This window comes from Podarcis tiliguerta (genome assembly GCF_965153285.1).
Source record: "Podarcis tiliguerta genome assembly, chromosome: 14".
In the NCBI taxonomy this organism is placed as follows: domain Eukaryota; kingdom Metazoa; phylum Chordata; class Lepidosauria; order Squamata; family Lacertidae; genus Podarcis; species Podarcis tiliguerta.
The window spans coordinates 27,393,054-27,415,960 of NC_139547.1; the positions used below are offsets into that span (position 1 = coordinate 27,393,054).

Sequence of the window (22,907 nt, forward strand, 5' to 3'; positions counted from 1 at the left end):
AAATGCTTGTGGGGAAAAAATATATATCAAAAGCACCAGCTAAAATGTTGGGGTGTTTTCATGAGTGTGGGTCTGAAACAGATGCAAAAACATGGCAAGCAGAAGATTAGAAAAATGAGGAAACGAGAGAAACTGAGACAGAGGTGACATGATAGAAGTGAATGAAATTATTAAACGGTACGGAGAAAATAGACAGTGGAAAGCTTTTCTTTCTTTCTTTCTTTCTCATAGCGCTAGAACTTGAGGATGTTGAATGAAGCTGAACGTTGAAGACTAAAGCAAGGACTACTACTCACAGCACAGTTAAACCGTGGAACTCATTCCCACCGGACGTCCACCAACTTGGCTTTCTTTCTTTTTTTAATAAAAGTTTTTATTAGCAATTTCAACATAACAAAGTATCAAAACTTATCATATTCCTTATTCCCCCCTTTTCCCCACCCCCCATCAAACCGTCCCTCCCTCCCCAGAGACCTCCCTCAGCTCCTCTCTCTGATTTCTCAGCACATATTACTCTCTGCATGTTATAAAATTATACATATCCTTACATTATCTATCTTCCATGTTATCAAGCAACAAATTTGTGTATGTTTATTCAAAACCTGCCAAGGAGTTCAGTTCATTCTGTTGTCTTTTTAGATAATTTGTAAAAAAAACTCCCATTCTTCCTTAAAGTCACAGTTGCCCTTGTCCCACAGTTTGTATGTCAATTTAGCCAACTCTGCATAGCTCATCAATTTTTCTTGCCACTGTTCTTTCGCTGGGATTTCATCGTTCTTCCATCCTTGTGCTATCAAGACTCTTGCCATTGTCGTAGCATACCACCAACTTGGCATTCAAAGAGGATTAGACAAGTTCATGGAGGATCACGTTATGAATGGCTACTAGCCACAACGGCTATGTTCTACAGTACTTCCACTGCGGGACATAGTATGCATTGAAAACACCACTTAATGGGATTTCTGAGTGGGGAATGTCTTTTTCAAACTGCGCCTATGCTTGAGTCCTGCTTGCGGGCTTCTTCCCTTTGGGGCATGTGGTTGGTCCCTGTGAGAACAGAATGAATGGGCCACTGGCCTGATCCAGCAGCCTCTTCTCTATGTCCATAGGCTTCATGTTCCATTTTGTTCACTAGAATGTTTCTGCTTTTACTCATGGACACGAATTCAAAGTGGTTTGCAGTTCGCACTACAGAGGAGCAGGGCCTTGCAGAGCCAGGCAGATGCCTGGGCCAGGTAGATAATGTGGCCCCCCCTTATAAGTTTTATAAATAAGTAAGTATATAAATAATTTTCACAAAAGTTATGCTGACAAATAATTTTATTCCAAAGCTTGAACCGTATCTGCATATAAAGACAAAATGGAAAATATAGATATACGATTGTGAATATGCTGACCGAGGCCCCCTTTGAAATCGGAGGCGCTGGCCAAGTGGCCCATATGCCCCCCCCCCCCCAATCTGGGCCTGCAGAGGAGAAGCCCTCCCAACAAGCAAAATCAGTTCTGTACTTTAACCACCTACAAAGGAAAGCAAATTGAGCGTAAAAACAGGGGAATCTGAAGCCCCACAATAAAGAGCTTTTGTTGGGTGGAAAGGGTCTCAGCAGCTGCCCTGAGGGGCTTCAAGGTTCCTTGCTTTGGTGGTGGTCCATGGGCTGGCAAAGGGCCATAGCTCAGTGGCAGAGCATCTGCCTTGCAAGCAGAAGGTTGCAGGTTCAATCCCAACGGCGTCTCCAACAGAGACAGATTTAGGGCATCTCTACTGGTTCCCCTGCACAGAATACAGAAGCCAAGGAGGAATGCCTTCCTACTTATTCCCAAACAAAGCCTAGATAGTGCTTGCCCAGCTTTGGAAAGGAAGAGGGGGAACTCTAGGACCTTTCCAGAGGTTTTGGCATTAAGGGGCTTGGGTTGGGGGCAGCATCTGATTTTGGACTTGCACAGAGCGCCCTATTGCCATGGTCCTCTGCTGTCTCCAGGTCGGGTTGGGAAAGATTCCCTGAATTTAAAACCCTGGAGAGCTGTTGCCAGTCAGTATGGAGAATACTGAGATAGCTGGACCGACGGTCTGGCTCTGTATAAAGCAGCTTCCTAGGTTCCTAATCACCAGGACTAGAATCTTAACTTTATTTTGGGAGGAAGGGCATGGCTCAGTAACAGGGCCTTGCAAGCGGAAGGCAACAGGTTCAATTCCTCGGCAGCATCTCCAGGTAGGGTTGGGAGAAGCTCCTGCCTGGAATCCTGGAGAGCTGCTGCTTCCGGCCCGTGTAGACAATACTGGGCTAGATGGACCAACAGTTTGACTTGGTATAAGGCAGCTTTCTCTGGTCCTAGGAAGGAGATTCCCCTCCAGCGAGCGACTCGGGTGCCTGCTGAATATCAGGCCAGGACAAAACAAAACGCCTCTGCCGATCCCCCCACCCATGGTGGAATGACAAGAGGGAGAAGTGGGGAGGGGGAGAGGCTATTTCAGGGTCGCTCTGCATCCAAACTGCTGGCCTGTGCCTTTTTTGGAAGCTGAATCAAACTGCTGACTGGGCAGGAGCCGGCAGCCCTCGCCTCAGCAACCGGGCAGCCATGCAGCAGCAGCTCTCAGAGAGGAGAAAGAGGGCCAGCAGGCCGGTCTGCAAAGCATCTGGGACACGACAGGAAGGGGCTGCTCCGGAGGATGGGAGGTAAGGGGGCACAGGGGGCCTGGGGGTTGAAGCACTACCACAGGCATCTCCCAGGACTCAGATGGAGGGATGGGGGAACCCCAGCCAGAGCCGGTGTCACCAGTGCATGAGAGACAGTGTGGTGCAGTGGTTAGAGTGTCGGGCTAGAACCTGGGAGAGACCAAGGCTTGAATCCCCTCAGGCATGAAGCCTGAGTGATCTTGGGCAGGCCGGCCATGGCCTCGCTCAGCCTAAGCTACCGGGCAGGGCTGTTGTTGTGGGGATTAAATAATGAGGGAGAGAGAACCATGTACATCCCCTTGAGCTCCTTGGAGAATAAGGGGGGATATAAATGCAAGGAAAAAACAAATAACTAGCTGTCCAGGGCAGCTGTTTATCAGCTCCATCTGGTATGCAGGCTGAGACCCTACCTGTCCGCGGACTGTCTCGCCAGAGTGGTGCATGCTCTGGTTATCTCTCGCTTGGACTACTGCAATGCGCTCTATGTGGGGCTACCTTTGAAGGTGACCCAGAAACTACAACTAATCCAGAATGCGGCAGTTAGACTAGTGACTGGGAGCAGCCGCCGAGACCATATAACACCAGTCTTGAAAGACCTACACTGGCTTCCAGTACATTTCCGAGCACAATTCAAAGTGTTGGTGCTGACCTTTAAAGCCCTAAACGGCCTCAGTCCAGTATATCTGAAGGAGCGTCTCTACCTCCATCGTTCTGCCTGGGCACTGAGGTCCAGCGCTGAGGGCCTTCTGGCAGTTCCCTCATTGCGAGAAGCCAAGTTACAGGGAACCAGGCAGAGGGCCTTCTCGGTAGTGGCGCCCTCCCACCAGATGTCAAAAAGGAAAAATAACTACCAGACTTTTAGAAGACATCTAAAGGCAGCCCTGTTTAGGGAAGCTTTTAATGTTTAATAGGTTATTGTATTTTAGTGTTTTGTTGGAAGCCGCCCAGAGTGGCTGGGGAAACCCAGCCAGATGGGCGGGGTATAAATAATAAATCATTATTATGATATTATTATAACTAGGAAAAAGCCTCCCCACTCCTCCTGCAAAGAGAGCTGAGACCCTCCCACAGCATGATATTTCCCTGCTTCCTTGAGGTTTCCCTCTGCGTAAGCAGCAAAGCTCCTTAGAGTTATTTATTAAATTTATATGTGACCCGTCATCAAGAGGCCACAGGAAGAAGGCAGAAATTCTGGAAGGGAGGTGTGCAAAAAGGTTCACCCTACCCTCACATATCTGGGGGGGTGAGATATGGATCTTCAACCTGCCAGATGGTTTGAAACCAGGGCCTTGCGCTGTCATTTAGGGCTGTTGCTAGGGATTTGCAAGACTCAGGCCTGGCGGGGGGCACATTCCCACCAGGCCTATTTACATAACATATGCCTATGCTGATTTCTATGTACAGATGCAAATTTCAGCCAACTTCCAGAAGAGGTGGGGAGACCCCAAACTGTGCCTCTTAGTGCTAGGGATTGTTCAGAGAAGCATATTTTTGAGCTATGAGGTGTCAGCCAGGTTCTCTGGGGCCAACACCTTGTATGCGGATTGGACAGCCACAAATTAAGATGTGGGGTGGGTCGCTGGGGGTCTTACCAGCCCTGCACTTTATAGCATCTACAGCTTCCTTGACAGCATTTTCTCTCTCAAAAAAAGATGATTTAAAAGTAGGGGAGAAAGGAGCAAGTGATGGGGGGGCAGAGACATCTGCTGGGGGTGCTTGGGCCTGCTGAACCCCTCCCCAGCCATGCACCCCTGTTGGCACAATGACACAAACGGGAGAGTGGACAGGGGCGCAAATGGAGCTTGCCACCAGCTCAGAACTGCTGTACACAACACCTGAGTTGTGCAGGTGGTTGCTTTAGAACCACAGAATCGTTGAGTTGCAAGGGTCAACTGGTCCACCCCTGCACCCACCCAACCACAAAAGTGGTTGCACCACCGGGGGGGGGGGAGGGGGATGAAACAATAGGCAGCTGCACCGCCTGCTTGAAAGAGCCAGACGAGCGTTGGAAGTTAATGCAGTCCTGCAAAGCCCCCAAAACTCCACTCTCTTGAGAGCCAGTGTGGTGTAGTGGTTAAGAGCGGTAGTCTTGTAATCTGGGGAACCGGGTTCGCGTCTCCGCTCCTCCACATGCAGCTGCTGGGTGACCTTGGGCCAGTCACACTTCTTTGAAGTCTCTCAGCCCCACTCACCTCACATAGTGTTTGTTGTGGGGGAGGAAGGGAAAGGAGAATGTTAGCCGCTTTGAGACTCCTTAAAGGGAGTGAAAGGGGGGGTAACAAATCCAAACTCCTCTTCTTCTTCTTCACTCTTTTTGGGGTTGGAACGGAATGTGCTGCGCAACGGTGCCACCTGGAGGGCGCCTGGGTGGTGACACGGTCCCGGAGCTAGGATTGCAAACTGGGAAAGAGCTGGAGTCTGTGGCAATGTGTGGTGGGTGGGCAGATGATGCGGGTGTCCCGTGAGCAGATCGCCCTCCCTTGGCAGGGCATTTTTAACAGAAAGGTGGCATAATAATTTAAGAAAGAATAACGAATGGCAAGGGCACATGGGAGATTTGTTAGGCTTTGAAGCGGGCACCCCCTTGCCATTACTGCCCGTGGGTCAGACCCAGGCTCTCTCTCTCCATCACCTCGAGGACCAAACTAAGAACACAGGAAGCCGCCTTATTCCTGTTGGTCTACCTACTTGTCCTTGCCAACTTTGTTTGTTATTTATTACATTCAGGGCCGGCCCACCCATGAGGCAAGGTGCCTCAGGCAGCAGGATTCACCAGGGTAGCAGATTCTGATGTCAATCGTTCTTCCCTCCTTGTTCCACATGCAGATCTTCCCGCACCCCTTCTTCCCTGCCAGGGAGGGGTGTGTGTGCCATTTTGGGATCCGCCTCAGGTGTCAAAATGTCTTGGGCTGGCCCTGATTACATTTATATTCCACCTGTTCTTCCAAGGAGCTCAAGGTAGTTCATATGTTTCTCCAGCTCCCCATTTTATCCCCATAACAACCCTGTGAGGTAGGTTAGGCTGAGTGTGAGTGACCGGCCCAAGGGTCACCCAGGGAGCTTCCTGGCCAAGTGCGCATTCAAATCCTGGTTGCCCAGGTTCTAGTTCAACACTCTAACCATTACACTACACTGGTGGAATGCTGGTGGTGCACATTTTACAACAAGAAAAAACCGAGGCCTTCAATGTCATCGGCCTGGCCCTGTGGAACTCTCTGCCACTAGAGATTCAGCCGGTGCACTTTCTGCTTCTACTTTTAGGCACCTGCTGAAATGTTTTCTATTCCATCAGGCTTAGGCAAGCAGGCAATGGAGAATACATCTCTCCATAAGTGTTAGCCAGTTTCTGATTTAAACTTTGTTATATCTAAATTGAAAATCCTGCACGGATCTCCTTGGGAAACCAGTTTCAAGCAGCTTCAGAGAGGCCCCCCATGGCTGTTGTGGAGCAGGATCAGTCCAGGCCAGCCTGGTCTGGCACAGCCGAGTCTAGCTGACGTGCAATGAACTCAGCTGGTGACTGTGATGCTTTGCCTCAGGGTAAATGATTGATCTGGCCTCCTGCTTATGACTTTTCTCCCAGGCACAGGACGGGTAGAGGCTGTTTCTGGGTGCACTTGGAGGGGGTCACTCTAGGGACAGACACACAAAAAAACCGCAAGATCACTGAATATGGATTAGAAGCTCCTCAGGCCCTTACCCTGGACACATACAGAGTAGGGGCTTCAGTACCTTGCAGAATTCCTTATTCTTCCCCACAGAGGAGAAGGTTGTGTGCAAAAGCCTGTTTGCTAGCCTATATTTCTTATTCGGATTGCAGAATTTGAATTTTTACTGACATAATCTTGGTATGTAATGTAATGGAGACCACAAGCTGCCAATTGGCAGTGATGGTGTCCCGCCCAAGAGTGAAGTTGAGTCCTGTAGGGTGACCTCAAATTCTCAGCAGCAGAGATTGAACCTGCAAAGGTGTCAAGTGATTAATCCCTCCTAAAAAGATAGAATTTTTTTTTATTTTTTGGCTATGAGAAAACCAACTCACAACAGAACTGGGTGCTGGAGTTACAGTCTCACATTTGCAAAAGCATATTGTTTATTGATTTCAAAACATTTGCTTATCATGGGATTGTAATAAAACCTCTAAGCGCTTTACAAAACAAAATACACCCCAAACATTAAAAGTGTCAAGGAAAGACAGTTCAAAACAAGCATTTATAAAGTTGCAAAAAATAATTAAAATCAACGGCAAACAGAAAGATCGAAATGCATGCCTGCATTCTCCATGCATGGACAGGGTTTGCTAAATGAAAATGCTTTTAGCAGGCACTGAAAAGAGTACAGTAAAAGCACCTACCTGGTGTCAAGAGGCAGGGAGTTCCAAAGTCTAGGTGCTGCTACACTAAAAGAACAATTCCTTGCAGGTGTGCTATAGGCCTGAAAGCATCTCCCTCTTGAAGAGTGAGCATACTCAGCATGCTGGCTGATGGGTGGTGCGGCTGGCAGATATAACAGCAGCAGCCTACCCTGCAATGTTTTCATTTCCCATCATGACTAGTTGCACAAAGCAGTCCAGAACCAAGGTTCAAATAATCCTGAGCAATGTCACCATCAATGCAGGGGTCCATTGCTCTGATTGTTGCAGGGCATGTGGGGAGGGAGAAGTGGCCCCCACCTGAGCTGGGCCTAATAAGACACAACAACCACCACCATCACCACCCGGCTTTGTTTCGTGACGTATGATGCCACCGCTGTCGCTGCCTCTAATTGCTTCCTGTGGATTTGCCTTGAGTCCTGCTGATCCAAACAGCCTCAGGTGTTTTGCTTTAATTGAACCATCCTGAAATCCTGCACAGGTTGCAGAAGTCTTCGAGCCACCCTTTGCACCCCACATGGGCTTAGACGAACAAAGTGGCTGGCTTGCCAGGAGACGAGACCAGGAAGACGGCCTGTAATTGGCAGCACCTGATCTCTTGTTTTGGCGCTTTGGCGGAGGAGGAGGGATCTGAAGGGAGATGCAGAGGGGAGAGAAATATCTACCCCTGGATTTCTCCAAAGTAGATGGCTGGGATCTCAAATGGACAGAGACTTCCACCCACCCACCACAGCTGATGCCTCCCTAGCCATGCTTCCACAGAAGCAATTACCACTCTCAAGTGCATTCCCTAATAGAATCATGGAATTGTAGAGTTGGAAGGGACATCAAGGGTCATCTAGCACAACCCCCTTGGCAAAGTAGGAATCTCAGCTCAAGAATCCCTGACAGATGGCCATCCAACATCTGCTTAAAAAGTGCTGCACCAACAAGCACAAAAACAACCCCTCTGCCGCGCCACAAATCCAGCTTAACAGTGTATCATTGGAAAACATTGATCACTTCTATCTGGGCAGCTATCTTTCCACAAGGGCCGACGTTGATGCTGAAATCCACTGGTTGCGCTCCCCTAATTCTGCCTCTGGTGAGGCAGGGAGAGGGGGGGGGGTCTGTCCACATTCTCTTTTCTACACCACTCTTTGGGGTGCAGCAACAGTAGCAGCAACAGCAAAGGACTCCCTTTGCAGCTGGATACTGTTGTGAAGTGAGCAGTGATTTCTGGCATCATATGGGGGGAGATATTTTCCAGCCCAAGCAGCCTACTGAGAGCCACACTCCAATGATGTCTGGAGCCAGAAGCAAGAGGTGAAACTCAGAACTTTGTTTAGCTAAAAAGTCAGAGGTTTCCAGTGCATACACAACTCTCCATCTTCCTTTTTATTGTAATTAATAAATATTTATTAATTTTATTAAATAATACAAGAATGTCAAAAAAAGAAATAAAATACAAATTTCAAACATATGCATATGAACATAATTATTTACATATTGCAAAACAATGTTTAGAAAAAAAGAAAAGAGAAGAAAAAAAGAAAGTTAGAAAACAGAAAAATATTTACCAGAAACAATAATTTCAAATTTGTACTTACACACAAGTATGTACTACCATGTTGCAAAATACAAAACTTGATTAAAATATTTTAAAAGACTTCCACTGCCTACACCACACGTCTTTTATACCTAGTTCGCCTTAACCTCTGTTCTTCATATCCTTCCTATAAGTTTTCCCCTAATCTAATACTTTATATTCTTCACAAAGTTAGTCTAAACACAACCAAATTTTTGTGGTTGAGCCCTGGTTATGCAAATATTCATTTAAACATTCCCTCCATCTTCAGTTCAGACAGGGCAGAGGCATGAGTGTAAAAAGGGTGTGCCCTGGGAAGAGCCCCGGGGGCCAGGCAGAGAGGTTTGGAGGGCCACAGTCAGCTCCCATTCCTGAGCTTTCCCACCTCAGATGTAAAGGGTTCTGCTGCTATCCTCAGCCCGCTTATTTGGGAGTAAAGCCTCATTCAGTTCAATTGGACTTGCTTCTGAGAAGACATGGTTGGATTAATGCCCCCGGTTTCTGTTTGTGGCGAGTGAGGTGAGAGGATCCTTGAAATACTTTTAGGTAGCTCTGACTTTTTTAAAAAAGCAACCATAACCAGGAGCAAACCCTCTGCTTTTGCAGCTTAGCATGAGACATGCCATCTTCCCACTTCTTGTGAGGCCAAACCAGCGGGTTTTCAGCTCTGAACTGGAAAGACTTGCTTTTGCTTGTTTACGCCCTGAATGCAAGTCCTACCGCTGCAAGCTTTGGCTAATTTTCTGGCCCGGGGAATCTTTAACTGAAGGAGCCTTTGGGGTGGGGAAACCCCAGCACGCTTAAAAAACAACAACCAACCAACCAACCAACCCAAAAGGCTGTGTCTTTCCTTTAATTGCAAATACAACCAGAAGAAAGGAGTGGCTTCTGGAAAGAGCTGGTCACATTCTTCAACCTGTGGAGATGGCCTAGCCGCTGTCAAGCCTCCCTCCTCTGTCTAGGCTAAGAGGTGGGGGCTGACTTTCCTTTCCATCCCACGAGAGCATCCTTCTGAAGCTGGAAGTCAGAGAAGGAGCAGCAGTAGCAGCAGCAACAGAAGCAGCATTGCCTCTCTCTCTCCATGCCTTTGACAGAGCTTGGCTGGCAGAGGTAAGTACTGGACGCTTAAATTTCTAAACTGGGATTATGACCTCCCAATCTCGTTCCTCCTAACCCTAGATTTGTGGGGGTTCAGTAGGGGTCTACTTAGGGTCACCAGATGCAGGGGTGAGAAGAAAGGGGTAGTCTGCAGTTGCCTCCCCCCCTCCATTTGCTTCCGGCAGATACTACACTGGAAGCATTGCACAGGAGCCAGCTCCTAGGGTTTGAGGTTCCTTCACACACCCCAATAAAATATTTGAGGGGGGCAGCCTCCTCCAAAATTGATGGGCATTGCCATTCAAATGGTGTGCATACACTGTGTCTTGTGATCATTTATGCAGGGCTGCCCCCCATCCCACAATATTTTATTGGCACCCCTGAGACAGTGCTTAAAGAACTCAGAGCACAGATTTAGGAATGTGAATCTATATGTACAGTGGTACCTTGGGTTACAGACGCTTCAGGTTACAGACTCCACTAACCCCGAAATAGTACCTCGGGTTAAGAACTTTGCTTCAGGATGAGAACAGAAATCATGCAGCAGCGGCGTGGAGACAGCGGGAGGCCCCATTAGCTAAAGTGGTGCTTCAGATCAAGAACAGTTTCAGGTTAAGAACAGACCTCCAGAACGAATTAAGTTCTTAACCCGAGGTACCACTGTATAGATGCTTCTGGGAAAATGATGGTGAGTCAGTGGCTGGGGTCACCGATGTTGTGCAGTCTGCCCAGTTTACAAAAAGGGGTAGGAGACATGGAGCCCAGGGTGTTAGACCCGGGTCTTGCCCCTGCTGTGCTGCTCTCTAACAACACCCATATATACCACACCTGCTGAAGTTCCTGCTTCAGTCTACACACATGTCGAAGGCACCTGTTCCCCTCTTCTGCTATACTGACGATGTGCCTGGAGCCTTCATTATATTGTTACCAAAGTTGGGTGCCTGCCCCTCTCACTGCCAAGCGGTGGCAAGAGCCCATGGGGTCCCAGGCACACGCACAGGGTCCGTGTCCCTTTGGAGACTGTTGTGCTTTAAGAAATAGGGTTTGTTCACCTTCTTACAACTTCAGTCTGCATGGAGGAAGTCCAGAGGCAGCAGCGCAAGCAACCTTCAGGCTGCGCCTCTCCAAGATAGATCTCTCCCTCTCCTTCCTCCTTCCTCCTCTCAGAAAACCCCTGCTCAAAACACACACCCTTAAATGTGTGTACCTAAAAGGTAAAGGGACCCCTGACTGTTAGGTCCAGTCGTGGCCGACTCTGGGGTTGTGGCGCTCATCTCACTTTACTGGCCGAGGGAGCTGGCGTACAGCTTCCGGGTCATGTGGCCAGCATGACTAAGCCACTTCTGGCAAACCAGAGCAGCGCACGGAAACGCCGTTTACCTTCCCACCAGAGTGGTACCTATTTATCTACTTGCACTTTGGGGTGTGCTTTCGAACTGCTAGGTTGGCAGGAGCAGGGTCCGAGCAACAGGAGCTCACCCCATTGCGGGGATTCGAACCGCCGACCTTCCGATCGGCAAGTCCTAGGCTCTGTGGTTTAACCCGCAGCGCCACCAGCGTCCCTCCAATCACCTTGGCAACCCTTTAAACCCCTGTCTCTCTTCACACCTCAGGGCATGGGGGAAGTTCTCTTGCATTGCCTCAGTGGGGCCTCTGCCATTCCTTTAAGGGCCCTAGCTTGGCCCGGCTGGTTTGCATAAGCCAGCCCAGGAATCCCCTGTCCGGCACAGCTTTGCAGTCTGTGTTTTAATCCGTATCCCATTTAATTTATTCATTCCTAGGGTTTAGGGGGACCCTCCCTCCCCCCAATCTATAACACCATACTTTAGGTGCCAGGCAAAAATGTTCCTCTTCAACCAGGCCTTTGGCCGATTAATATTCTACAGCCTTTTGAATGTGTCTGTGGGAAGGGGGGAGTTATAGTTTTGCTGTTTTGTTTTAATTATTTACTAGTTTCATCCTGTATTTTATTCCGTGAACCACCCTGAGATCTTACGATGGAGGGTGGTATAATAATAATAATAATAATAATAATAATAATAATAATAATAATATTACAGGAAGAACCCTTCTGTAAACTGGGGCTAGCCCGTTTCATACTGCAGTTATACAAATCTATGGCACAACCACAATTGGCATACCAGTCGCCTCAGCTGAAAAAGGATATTGCAGAGTTGGGAAAGGTTCAGAAGGGCAACCAAAATGATTTGAGGGGAGGGAGCGACTCCCCAATGAAGAAAGGTTGCAGCGTTTGGGGTTTTTTAATTTAGAGAAAAGGCAAGTAAGAGGCGACATGATAGAAGTTTTTAACATAATGCATGGTACAGTATTGAGAAAGTGGAGGCAGAAAAGTTTCCCTCCCTCTCCCCTAACACTAGGACTCACAATAAAAAAATTCCTTCCAGTAGCACCTTAGAGACCAACTAAGTTTGTTATTGGTATGAGCTTTTGTGTGCATGCACACTTCTTCAGATACCTGAATGCATGCACACGAAAGCTCATACCAATAACAAACTTAGTTGGTCTCTAAGGTGCTACTGGAAGGAATTTTTTTATTTTGTTTCGACTATGGCAGACCAACATGGCTACCTACCTGTAACTAGAACTAGGACTCACAGACATCTCAGGAAGCTGAGTGTTGGAAGATTCAGGGCAGATAAAAGGAAGGACTTCTTCACGCAGCGGATAGTTGAACTATGGAACTCTCTCCCACTGGAGGCAGTGATGGCTACCAGCCTAGACGGCTTTACAAGAGGACTGGACAAATACATAGAGCCAAAGGGCTATTGATGGCTTCTAGCCATGATGGCTGTGCTCTGCGTTCACCACCAAGCCAGATTTGAGATTGTAAGCTCCTTGGGAGCAGAGACCTGTGCTCCGGTATCGTTTAAAGTGGCAGGCATGTTGTTGGTTCTCTATAAACAATCAAGGGTAAGGGAGGCGAAACAGGAAAGAGCTTGTGACAGACTGTTTGGGGGGAGAGAAGAAAGAGGCTCAGCAACAGCAGACAAGAAAAAGAGACAGAGGAGAATGAAAAGGAGAAAGAGCCTCAGCATCAGTACCGCTGTCCCTCACCTGGTGCCCTGTTTTTTGGGGGGCTGATGGGAATTGTAGTCCTAAACACCCACAGGGTACCAGGTTGTTGAAGGCAGCTCCAGAGTCTCTCAAAACCCTGCTGCGACTCACCTTAGAATCATCGAATTGTGGAGGTGGAAGGGCCCAAGGGTCATCTAGTCCAACCCCCTACAGTGGTGATAAGGGCAGGTTCAGACATGCAGGCCGCCGTTTGATGATGGCTCGACCCTAAGTATGTGAACTGACTCCACTGAATGGCTCTATTGAGCCTGAGAATGTTCTTGGTGGTGGTGGATTCTTAAATAACGTAAGTCGCCCTAAGCCAGGGGTCTGCAACCTTTAAGACAAAAAGAGCCACTTGGACCCGTTTCCGAAGGGGGAAAAAACTGGGAGCCACAAAACCATTGCTATATTTAAAACAAATATATCTCCGGAGCCACGATCTGACAGCGGGTGGGAAGGTGGCGTCGGGACGGTGCGTGACTAACGCATGCACCGCCCCCATGCGACGTCACAGCCAGTACAGCGCCCGCCACAGTGGGGAGTGTTGGGGCGCACAATGCGCCTCCTCACCTCGCTAGTATCCACCCCGGAGCTGTGGCAAAGGTGTAAAAGAGCCACATGCGGCTCCGGAGCCGCAGGTTGCTGACCCCTGCCCTAAGTGGACAGTCCTCAGGGGACAAGCGTGAAGGTGTGAACCAGCCCTGAGTCCCTTGGGTGTCCAGAACAGAGGCTGAGGGTCCAGCCTGAGGCTCGCTTTCTCTGGCTAGTGGAAATACAGTTCCTCATTCCTTTGGCATGCTAATCATTGGTGTTGCCTGGGCAAAGAGGACAGGAACAAGAGTAACTTTTCATTTTATTTTTGGAAAAAGTTTCAGTCTGCTGTGCTTCAATTGGGCTGTCCGTCTTGTTTTCACTGCATGTTAATTTCGTGCTGTTCTTGTTTTGCAACTTGCGGAATGGTTAAAAAATAAATATTGAGCTGCCTTTTTGCAGCATCTGTAAATTTCCACTGGCTTAGACTAGCCTGGCCAGTTGCTGCAGTATCTGAGGGCTGGTCAGGGAGTTCTGTTCTGTGGAGCCATGCCCCTTCCCCCCAAATCATGTAAAAGGGGTCAGGGTCAAAGCCATCCTTCTGCCACAATACATAGGCATTTGCTCTTAGGTTCCAGTTGGAAGACTAGGGTAAAATAGCTCCCTCTCCAAAGAGGGCTGCTGGTGGTGTAGTGGTTAGAGCACCAGACTAGGACCTGGGAGACTCAGGTTCAAATCCCCACCCGGCCATGATTCTCACTAGGTGATCTTGGGGCAGTCACCTACTTTCAGGCAAACCTACCTCAGAGGGTTGTTGTGGGGATTAAACGGAGACTAGGAGCTTGGAGACCTGGGTTCAAATCCCCCACTTGGCCATGAGGTTCCCTGGGTGACCTTTGCAGCTGGCCACTACATCTCAGCCTCGCCTACCTCACAGGGCTGTTGTGAGGATTAAATGGGGAGGAAGAGACCTATGTATATCACCTTGGAGGTAAGATGCAATACAGTGGTACCTCATGTTAAGTACTTAATTCGTTCTGGAGGTCCATACTTAACCTGAAACTGTTCTTAACCTGAAGCACCACTTTAGCTAATGGGGCCTCCTGCTGCCACCACGCTGCTGGAGCACAATTTCTGTTCTCATCCTGAAGCAAAGTTCTTAACCTGAAGCACTATTTCTGCGTTAGCGGAGGCTGTAACGTGAAGCGTATGTAACCTGAGGTACCACTGTATACAAAAAGTACATTCCTTTTTCCCAAGAAGAGATACCCATGTTTTTACTACATGTTTTTAGGATGCCATTCTTGATAGAACTGATCTGTTGTTCTGTAATCCTTGCAATTCCTGGGGGTCTGGATGATGACCCTTTGGGTCCCTCTCAGCTCTACACTTCTATGATACTATGATTGACAGTTTCTTGGGGAAATCACTTAAGGTCAAACCTAGGCAAGGACCTTTTTAAAGGTTTTGCAAATTCTTGCAGTTGACTGGCAGGAAGTTCTGATGCAACCAGAATCCTCTGAGTCTACTAAGACTTGGTTAATCCAGGAAGGAACAAACTGTTTATGGGGCAGCCGAGAGCAACTCATCTCTGGCCTGTTGTTTTCCTGGCTCCTTCTGCCTGTTGAATAATATCCCCGAGAGAGAGGATGTTGCTAAATAACCTGCATTATGAAAATGGGGTTTGACTGTGTAACTTGGCAGAAGAGACAGCAGTTTCGAGCAACGCAAGCTGGCTAGGAAAGTATGTCTCCATGAAGCGGCCTTCCCCAAACAGGTGCCCTCCAGATGTTTTGGATTTGCAACGCCATCGGTCCCAGTCAGCTGATGGAGCCAGTGGCGTAGTGTGGGTTGTCAGCACCCGGGGCAAGGCAAGTAATTTGCGCCCCCCGCTGCACTGTCCCTCCCCCAGATAGTCCCTCGCTCTCTCTCCGCACTGCACCGCATGCCTGGCACCCCCCCCCCCTCCACAGTGGGCGGCGACCCGGCGGCTCGGATCGGATTTGCACAGCCAGCACTGCAGTGAGAGAGAGTGAGCCAGGTAGGGGCAGAGAGCTGCGAGTGCGAGCGCGCCCCCCCCAGATGTTGCGCCTGGTGCGGCCGACCCCCCTGCACCCCCCACGCTACGCCACTGGATGGAGCTGCGGTTCAAAACATCTAGAAGGCACCAGGTTGGTTTGTTGCGTCCAAGCATGGATGGAGGGAGAAATTCACAGCAGTTTTCCTTGTACAGCAAGCCTTTCTGAAACAATGCATGGACCAAAACACAGCCATCCTTGTAAAGTCACACTTCTCCGAATTTTGCAATGCGGTTTTCCAGCCAAGCCATGTGAGCAGAAGAGTGCATCTTCAAGGATAATGTGTGCATAAAAATGCATGTATTCTACGTGGGCAGCATCATTGGGAAATGGTGATAGGCCTCCAAGAACACATGGCAGATTATGGGATGATATCTTCGTACAAAAACCGAAATAGCATAAAAGTGAAATGCCATTAAACAGACATTTGGTGCTTCCGCTGGGGGGCGGGCAGGATTGTTGAATATTGATCTTTGTTTCTTGTATAAATAAGTGAAAACAATAAAATATTTGAGGGGGGGGAAATGCATATATATCATAAAGATAGCATACCTGAATGCAATATATGTAGGGAAATTGCTTTGCCAAAATGTGGAGATTAGGAGACAGTCATAGGGAAATTCTGGTGGATTTACAAGAGGGCTTAAGAAAAATTCACAGCTTGAGAACTCAGCTTGAGATTGCAAAAACTGAGAAACTGGAGTGGACAGCTTTACCTGGAGGGGCTTAACCCTAGCAGCGCCAGCGGCAAGCCGCGAGGTATACATAGTTCTGTCCTTGAACCACCTCGAAGCAGCCGCACCCTGGGAAGTTGCCCCAGAGCTCTTCCTGGTTTCTTTCTTTCCTCCCTGCCCTTCCTCTCTCCTGCCACTCAAGTGAGGCATTTGCAATCATCAATGTTTAAACTCCTTAACCAGACTCTCTGCAAACTGCTGCTGGAGGGGACCATCTCAGGGAGTCTTGCCAGGAGCGACTCAGATTGCCTAGGAGTACAGTGTTTTCAGTGGCGTTTGGGAGCCCATCTGGTGGCTTGCAGCATAACTCAAGAGAAGATCCAAGGGGCTGCTTGATTTGCAGAGCTGGATTTGCACAACGGTGCACAGCATCGTCAAGTAAGACATTAACCTGGTGGATTTGGGGAGGTGCCTGGCAGTGGCCGCGATCGGCTGCTCCTTGCTACCTTTCAGGCAGGCCTTGGAAACATTCTTGTTTCCGATTGTGTTTAATTGAGGGGGGTAGAGTAAGGCTGTGTACGCGTTGCCAGCTTAAAATGCCACGAGGTTGTTCTTTTTCCTCATAAAATTGTGGAACTGGAAGGGACTCAAAGGTGCATCTAGTCCAACCCCACCCCTGTGGGGCTGGTAAGGATGTTACCTATCTTTGTCAGCCCGTAAATATTGTATATCCCGTAAAATCACAGACTGTAGAAATGTAGAGTTGGAATAATAATGATAACAATAATTTATTATTTATACCCCACCCATCTGGCTGGGTTTCCCCAGCCTCTCTGGGTGGCTCCCAGCAGAATAGTATTAATAATAAGAAGAAAGTGATAAAACAACAAACATTAAAAACTGCCTTCGTGTGTCTTCTAAAAGTCAGACAGTTGTTTATTTCCTTGACATCTGATGGGAGGGTGCTCCACAGGGCAGGTGCCACTACTGAGAAGACCCTCTGCTTCGATCCCTGCAATCTCACTTCTCACAGTGAGGGAACCACCAAAAGGCCCTTGGATCTGGACCTCAGTGTCCATACTGAATGATGAGGGTGAAGACACTTCTTCCGGTATACTGGGACCCTGAGGGTCATTAAGTCCAAACCCCCTTTGCATTTTTGCAAATAAATTCTTCCTCAATATAATGCATTCCTCTGCCCCCCCCCCATTAGATGCATCTTTATGCATGCTTTACCCAAGCAAGTATATGGTTGCATATATAGGGAGAACTGTACTACAAAATTTGGAGAACTGTGAATTTTGAAGGAGTGCGGGGTTTCTATTCTGATATCATTTTGCAAATCGGGGAACTTTGCCTTTAAATGCAAACTGAATCAAATCCCTACCAGCAGTCAACCTAGATGATGTTCTTCTGCACCAGCCTCTTTGGAATCACAGGGAGTTGTGTGAGATTGCGACTGTTTTTTTCCTGCTTTGCAAACCATTTTGAGCAGCCTTCCCCACCTTGACACAGCTGTTTGGTGTTGTTTGGTGTTGGTGGGAGTGCAGCTGTCCTTGCTGGAGCTGATGGGAGTCCAGAACATCTAGAAGGGCACCAGGTTGGGGAAGCCTGCCTTTGAGGGTGTGCACAGCAGGGTTTGGTCCGAGGCTGGTTCTCCGCTTGAACAATCTCATCTTTGGTGCCACATGGGGGAAGTCGTAAAAAGTTACTCATTAACATCTCCATTATTTACCCAGAATGTTGAACCTCCTTGCAGGTGCATAACATTCTCCTTTGGGTGGGTGGGTGGGGATGGATGCCTGAACCCTTGCTTTATCCTTGCGGGGAAGGCAGGCAGGCAGGCGGGCAAGCGATCCTGTGTCCTGAACGACCTGGCGGAAATATTTAGCATCCAGAAAGGGTGGGGAAGGTGGTGTGCTTCAGCAGTCGGGTGGGGCTTTGTGTCGCTGTGTGTTTTGCAAGATTCACACACTCTCTTGGATACAGGGCGTACGCTGGCATGTTGAGATAAGCCGGGAGGGGGGACCTGCACGGTCACCAAGCCAAACATGAACACAGTGGCCTGCAGGGATGTCTCTTGCCAGACGCAGCAGGGAAGGTATGTAGCTGTGCCAGACAGCAGTTCCTGCAATTTAGCAGGGAAGGGGACAGGAGCCCATCGCAAAGAGCCAGACTTTTGCCAGAGTTGGGGTGGGGCAGTAAATTTAACGAGCGGTGGTGGCTTTGATCCAGACCTCGGTTGCCTGGGCAGGAAAGGAGTTAAGCCAGGAAAGGAGTCGATTTATTTCATGAAATTTATACATCGCTGGATTGTAAAAAAAAAAAAAAAGCAAACTAAAAGAGAGAGAGAAAGATAAAGCAAGACAGTATCCACAAGAAAAATTAACATTAAGGGTTTAAAACCTTCAGAAAGTTAAAATAACAATAGGCTGAAAACGTTGTATGAGCTAAACAAGAACATTTTTAGCAGGTATTGAAGAGAGGACAGTGAAGGCAACTACCTGATATCAATAGGCAGGGAGTTCCGAAGTCTAGGTGCCGCCACATTTCAGTTGCAGTCTCCTGTTGGTGTGATAGGGGTGTTATCTCACTCCTTATATGGCGCCCCACCCCCTTACGTGCGATCAATTCATGTGTGATCGTGTATATGCAGGGTGCCGGGAAATAGATAGATAATTTAATTCAAACCTGGGAATGGCAGGAGAGAGCTGGAGAGTCCTCATGGCTTGCAAGGAGACCCTTCCCAGAGCCTGAAGAGGACATCAGTGAGGGCGGAGGAAGCCCTGAAGAGACCTGAGGTGCAGCGGAGCTTTGTTTAGGCTGCTCAGCCTCCCCGCCGAATAGCTGCTTTCACATGCATCCTCCAGCCTCCTGCTGGCACCAGAGCTCTAATTCTAGTTATGGATATTTTTGGATACAGTATTTTTGGTTACGGATTGGAGAGAGAGCGGCAGAGAGGACGCTCTCCATACACGATTTCCGCTTATGTGTGTGGGGGTCCAGAACGCAATCACCACATAAGTGGGGGGATGCTTGTATATCCATCTGATCGCTCTGCGGAAGAAAGTCTCTTAACAGGGACTATCTCACCGGGAAACCGTGTCTGTGGTGGCTCCTCACAGAACTCTAGCCCAATGGTTGCCATTAATTTGATTTGAACTGATTTTATAATAAACTGATTTTAGAATGCTGTATTATTTTACTGTTGTTAGCCGCTCTGAGCCCGACTTTGGCTGGAGAGGGTGGGATATAAATAAAATATTATTAGTATTATTATTATTTTGGGGCTCCCTCCTGGTGTATATCCAACAGGCTCCATTTTTAATGTCCTTTTTGCACCTGGTAAAGATGTTCCCCTTTCAATGAACCATTTAAGTGGATTTTTTAAATAAAGAAAACCCTCTCTCTGTATCTGTATTGGTCTTAAAATTGTTATATATAAAATCATTTCAACATTCCAAGTTCACGGTGTTGCTATTGGTATATCAGCCCTGAGCAACTTTGGACCAGTTTACCTATGAAATCACCTTACACCCACTTGACCACTAGTGGAACTAGCTCTGTTACACGTGCTATATAGTACCTGTTCCGCATTTGTAAGAACTTAGTATTTGCTGCAGCACCTCCCTGCCTGTTGATATCAGGTTAGTCATCACTGTCCTGCTAAAAACAAGCCGCACCAGATGCTTAGAAAGTTGATGTGAGTTTTAATCTGTTTTTAGTCTAACCTTTTGAAACTCTTCAGTTTCTTAGAGATAATTTTATTGTGTCTTTTTCACAAACCGCTTTTAGGATTTATTTCTCTTTTCTTTATTTTACAATCAAGCGGTGTATAACTCGTACCTTGGAAGTCGAATGGAATCTGTTCCAGAAGTCCGTTCGACTTCCAAAATGTTCGGAAGCCGAAGCACGGCTTCTGATTGGCTGCAGGAAGCTCCTGCAGCCAATCGGTAGCTGACAAAGCTTCCGGCGGATGTTCGGCTTTCAAAAATAGTTCGCAAACCGGAACAGACACTTCCGGGTTTACGGCATTTGGGAACCAAAACGTTCAAGAACTAAGCTGTTTGAAATCCAAGGTACGACTGTAATAAAATGAAGAGAACATGTTCTTATCATGCAATTGCTTTGAGGTGGGTGTTTTCTTAAGGAAGCAATTGTTAAATGAAATAAATATTAATGCTGACCTGCTTTCCTGGATTGAGATGCACCTTGAACTTGGCTGCCAAAATACTGGCATCTGCTTAGGCTCAGGCTATTCAGGAAATTCTTGACTGGCCACACTTACAAGAAGAGAGGTGGGGTAAATGGGTGCAGGTCGCCATGATAGAAAATGGGGGCGGGAGGAAGTGGGTTAAAAGAAATAAAAGAGGTGAAGGATAATAGCAGGCTGAGAAAAGGTGTGGCCAAGTTATGCATTTTGTGCATTCTTCCTGCAGTGAATCAACACCTCCCTTTTTAAACAGTCCGCTTCTGCAAGGAATTTCTCATTGCCTAGGGAGAGTTCAATGCAGACTTCAAGGGCTCATCCTGGCTGCGTTTTGGTCACTGCATGTGAGAGAGAAGAGAGACTCGTATGGCCTCTTAGCATCCTGGGGTAGTAGCTTGCCAGGCAGTGAGCTAGAACCAGAGGAATCAATTTCTACAGCAAATCGCAGCTCATGTGCTACAGAAATTCAGGGTAGGTAAGAAGGTTGAGCTAGGTTTCCACTTATGGAAATTTTGGGCAGGCAAGAAGAGGAGACGGGGGGTGGGTGGGTATTTTCCACATGCTTTTTACAGCTAGTTCTTGGGAGTCACCATCCAGCCCTCAAGATACAGCTTTGAGGTCATTTTCTTCTTTAAAAATGGGCTTCCTCTTGAGTTGATCCCAGCCAATCAGGAATCCTGTTGGGAATGGAATGCCACAAAGCTAGCACAGAGCAAGGGCAGTTTTTCCTGCCCTTATTCTGAGCAGCCTTTTTTACCCAGTTTTTCTGGCTCTTCTCTAAAAATCAGTCTAAGGAGAGGTGGGTGGGAAACACATTTTGCACCGGCTGTTTTGATTTGATTGTTTCTGCATCTTGTGCACCCGGCGCTGCTTCCATTCCGCTGCAGTTCATCTTCTACCAAAAAGACTACATTAGTCTGTCTGCTGCGGCAAAATTATGTAATTTCAGCTCCCTTTTCTATTTTTGTCGGAATTCTCCGACATCTGCGCTGTGACTGAGGGCACGTATTTGAATCTCTAAAGAGGCCTGGCTCAGTAATGTCAGGATATATAGCCCCATCTGAATGCCTCCCACAACATAGGCGAGTGGTGAGAAGTGGAAAAAAATTGCTTTGAGAAAGGGTGTTTTATTGTTTTCCTTTGTAAATAAGGACTCAGGATTCTCAGGCTCTCACAATCCCAAACGCCTCATTTTGGAGGGGCTATATAGTGAAGGCCTCACATCAATAGGCAGGGAGTTCCAACGAGTAGGTGACACCACACTATAAGTTTAAGTTCTTTCAGCTGTGGAAATGGGTATTAGGTGGCACCCATAAAAGTGCCAGTACCGCAGATTGAATTGGCAGCCAGTGCAGTTCTCTAAGAACCACACAGAACTGGCAATGACTCTTCTGAGGAGATAATATAAAAATTTGCTGCGATATGACCTGGCTCTGCACTTGGTACGCTAAAGCCTGTGTCTGTAACTGAATTCTGTTACGTAGGTTGACTTGAAGTTCATAAAAAATTATTGTACAGTGGCACCTCGGGTTACATACGCTTCAGGTTACATACGCTTCAGGTTACAAACTCCGCTAACCAAGAAATAGTGCTTCAGGTTAAGAACTTTGCTTCAGGATGAGAACAGAAATTGTGCTCTGGCGGCGCGGCGGCAGCAGGAGGCCCCATTAGCTAGAGTGGTGCTTCAGGTTAAGAACAGTTTCAGGTTAAGTACGAACCTCCAGAACGAATTAAGTATTTAACCCGAGGTACCACTGTATATACAAACGGAATTCTGTGACATGAGAGCATGTGCTTGTATCTTTCCTTCTGTGTAAAGCCATGCCTTCGGGCTGTGAGTGTTCATGGAGCTCCACTCCCTGAATCGAAGCCTGAGGAGAAGTTGCCATGTTTGCAGAGGGTCAAAATACGGAGTCCAGAAATTCTCTGGGAGCCTCTGGGGCTGCATGCAGATCGTGTTTGGTACACATTGCAATGTGCTGGTTGGGGAGAGCTACCCAGTAGCTTGAACCCCCTCCTTAAGTAGTGGGGCTGCTGCCACTTGCGTTTTCTGCCTGGGGCAATGACTTTTTGGGGGGCACCAATCCTAACCTCGTGGGTTCCTGTACACTTGCTGAGGCCCATCTCTCGATCATTTTCATTCCTATATCAACCCTTGTGCGCTGTCTCTTTCCTTAAAAACGCCCCCAGGTATCCGTGGCAAGTCTGAACGGAGGCGCCGATGAAGACTTAATCCAACCTGCCTGTCTCTCAGGCGGGAAAGTTCTTCCCAGAGGAAAACTCTCCGCCCAGATCAGCTCGTGACCATGAACACCATCCTGAGTTTGAAGCTTCCCCGGCTGCTCCACACTGACCAGGTTCCCAAGGTGAGTAAAGGGGGCCTTTGCAACATGGGTCTCGCGTGCAAGGTGAATGCCACCCTGGGTAAGGCAGTGTGGCATAATAGTGTGACTAAGGAACGCAGGTGGCACTGTGGGTTAAACCACAGAGCCTAGGACTTGCCGATCAGAAGGTTGGTGGTTCGAATCCCCGCGACGGGGTGAGCTCCCATTGCTCAGTCCCTGCTCCTGCCAATCTACGAGTTTGAAAGCACGTCATAGTGCAAGTAGATAAATAGGTACCAT

The 22,907-nt window shown here is 47.9% G+C and overlaps 1 protein-coding gene across 6 annotated transcripts in view; it reads left to right on the forward strand.

The window, feature by feature from the left end:
- Positions 1-9,356: 9,356 nt before the first annotated feature.
- The window catches only part of PAQR5 (progestin and adipoQ receptor family member 5), a 29,160-nt gene continuing 15,609 nt past the window's right edge, over positions 9,357-22,907 (forward strand). Inside the window, exons 1-2 of one of the 6 annotated variants that reach the window (XM_083412250.1) lie at positions 9,357-9,724; positions 22,474-22,649. In XM_083412250.1, the coding sequence (XP_083268376.1) occupies positions 22,590-22,649 (60 nt within the window). In that variant the 5' untranslated portion in view covers positions 9,357-9,724; positions 22,474-22,589. Of the gene's footprint in view, positions 9,725-16,265; positions 16,512-18,040; positions 18,175-19,698; positions 19,721-20,511; positions 20,755-22,473; positions 22,650-22,907 lie in introns of those variants that run through there. The other 5 variants (XM_083412251.1, XM_083412252.1, XM_083412253.1 and 2 more) reach the window with 5 other exon arrangements.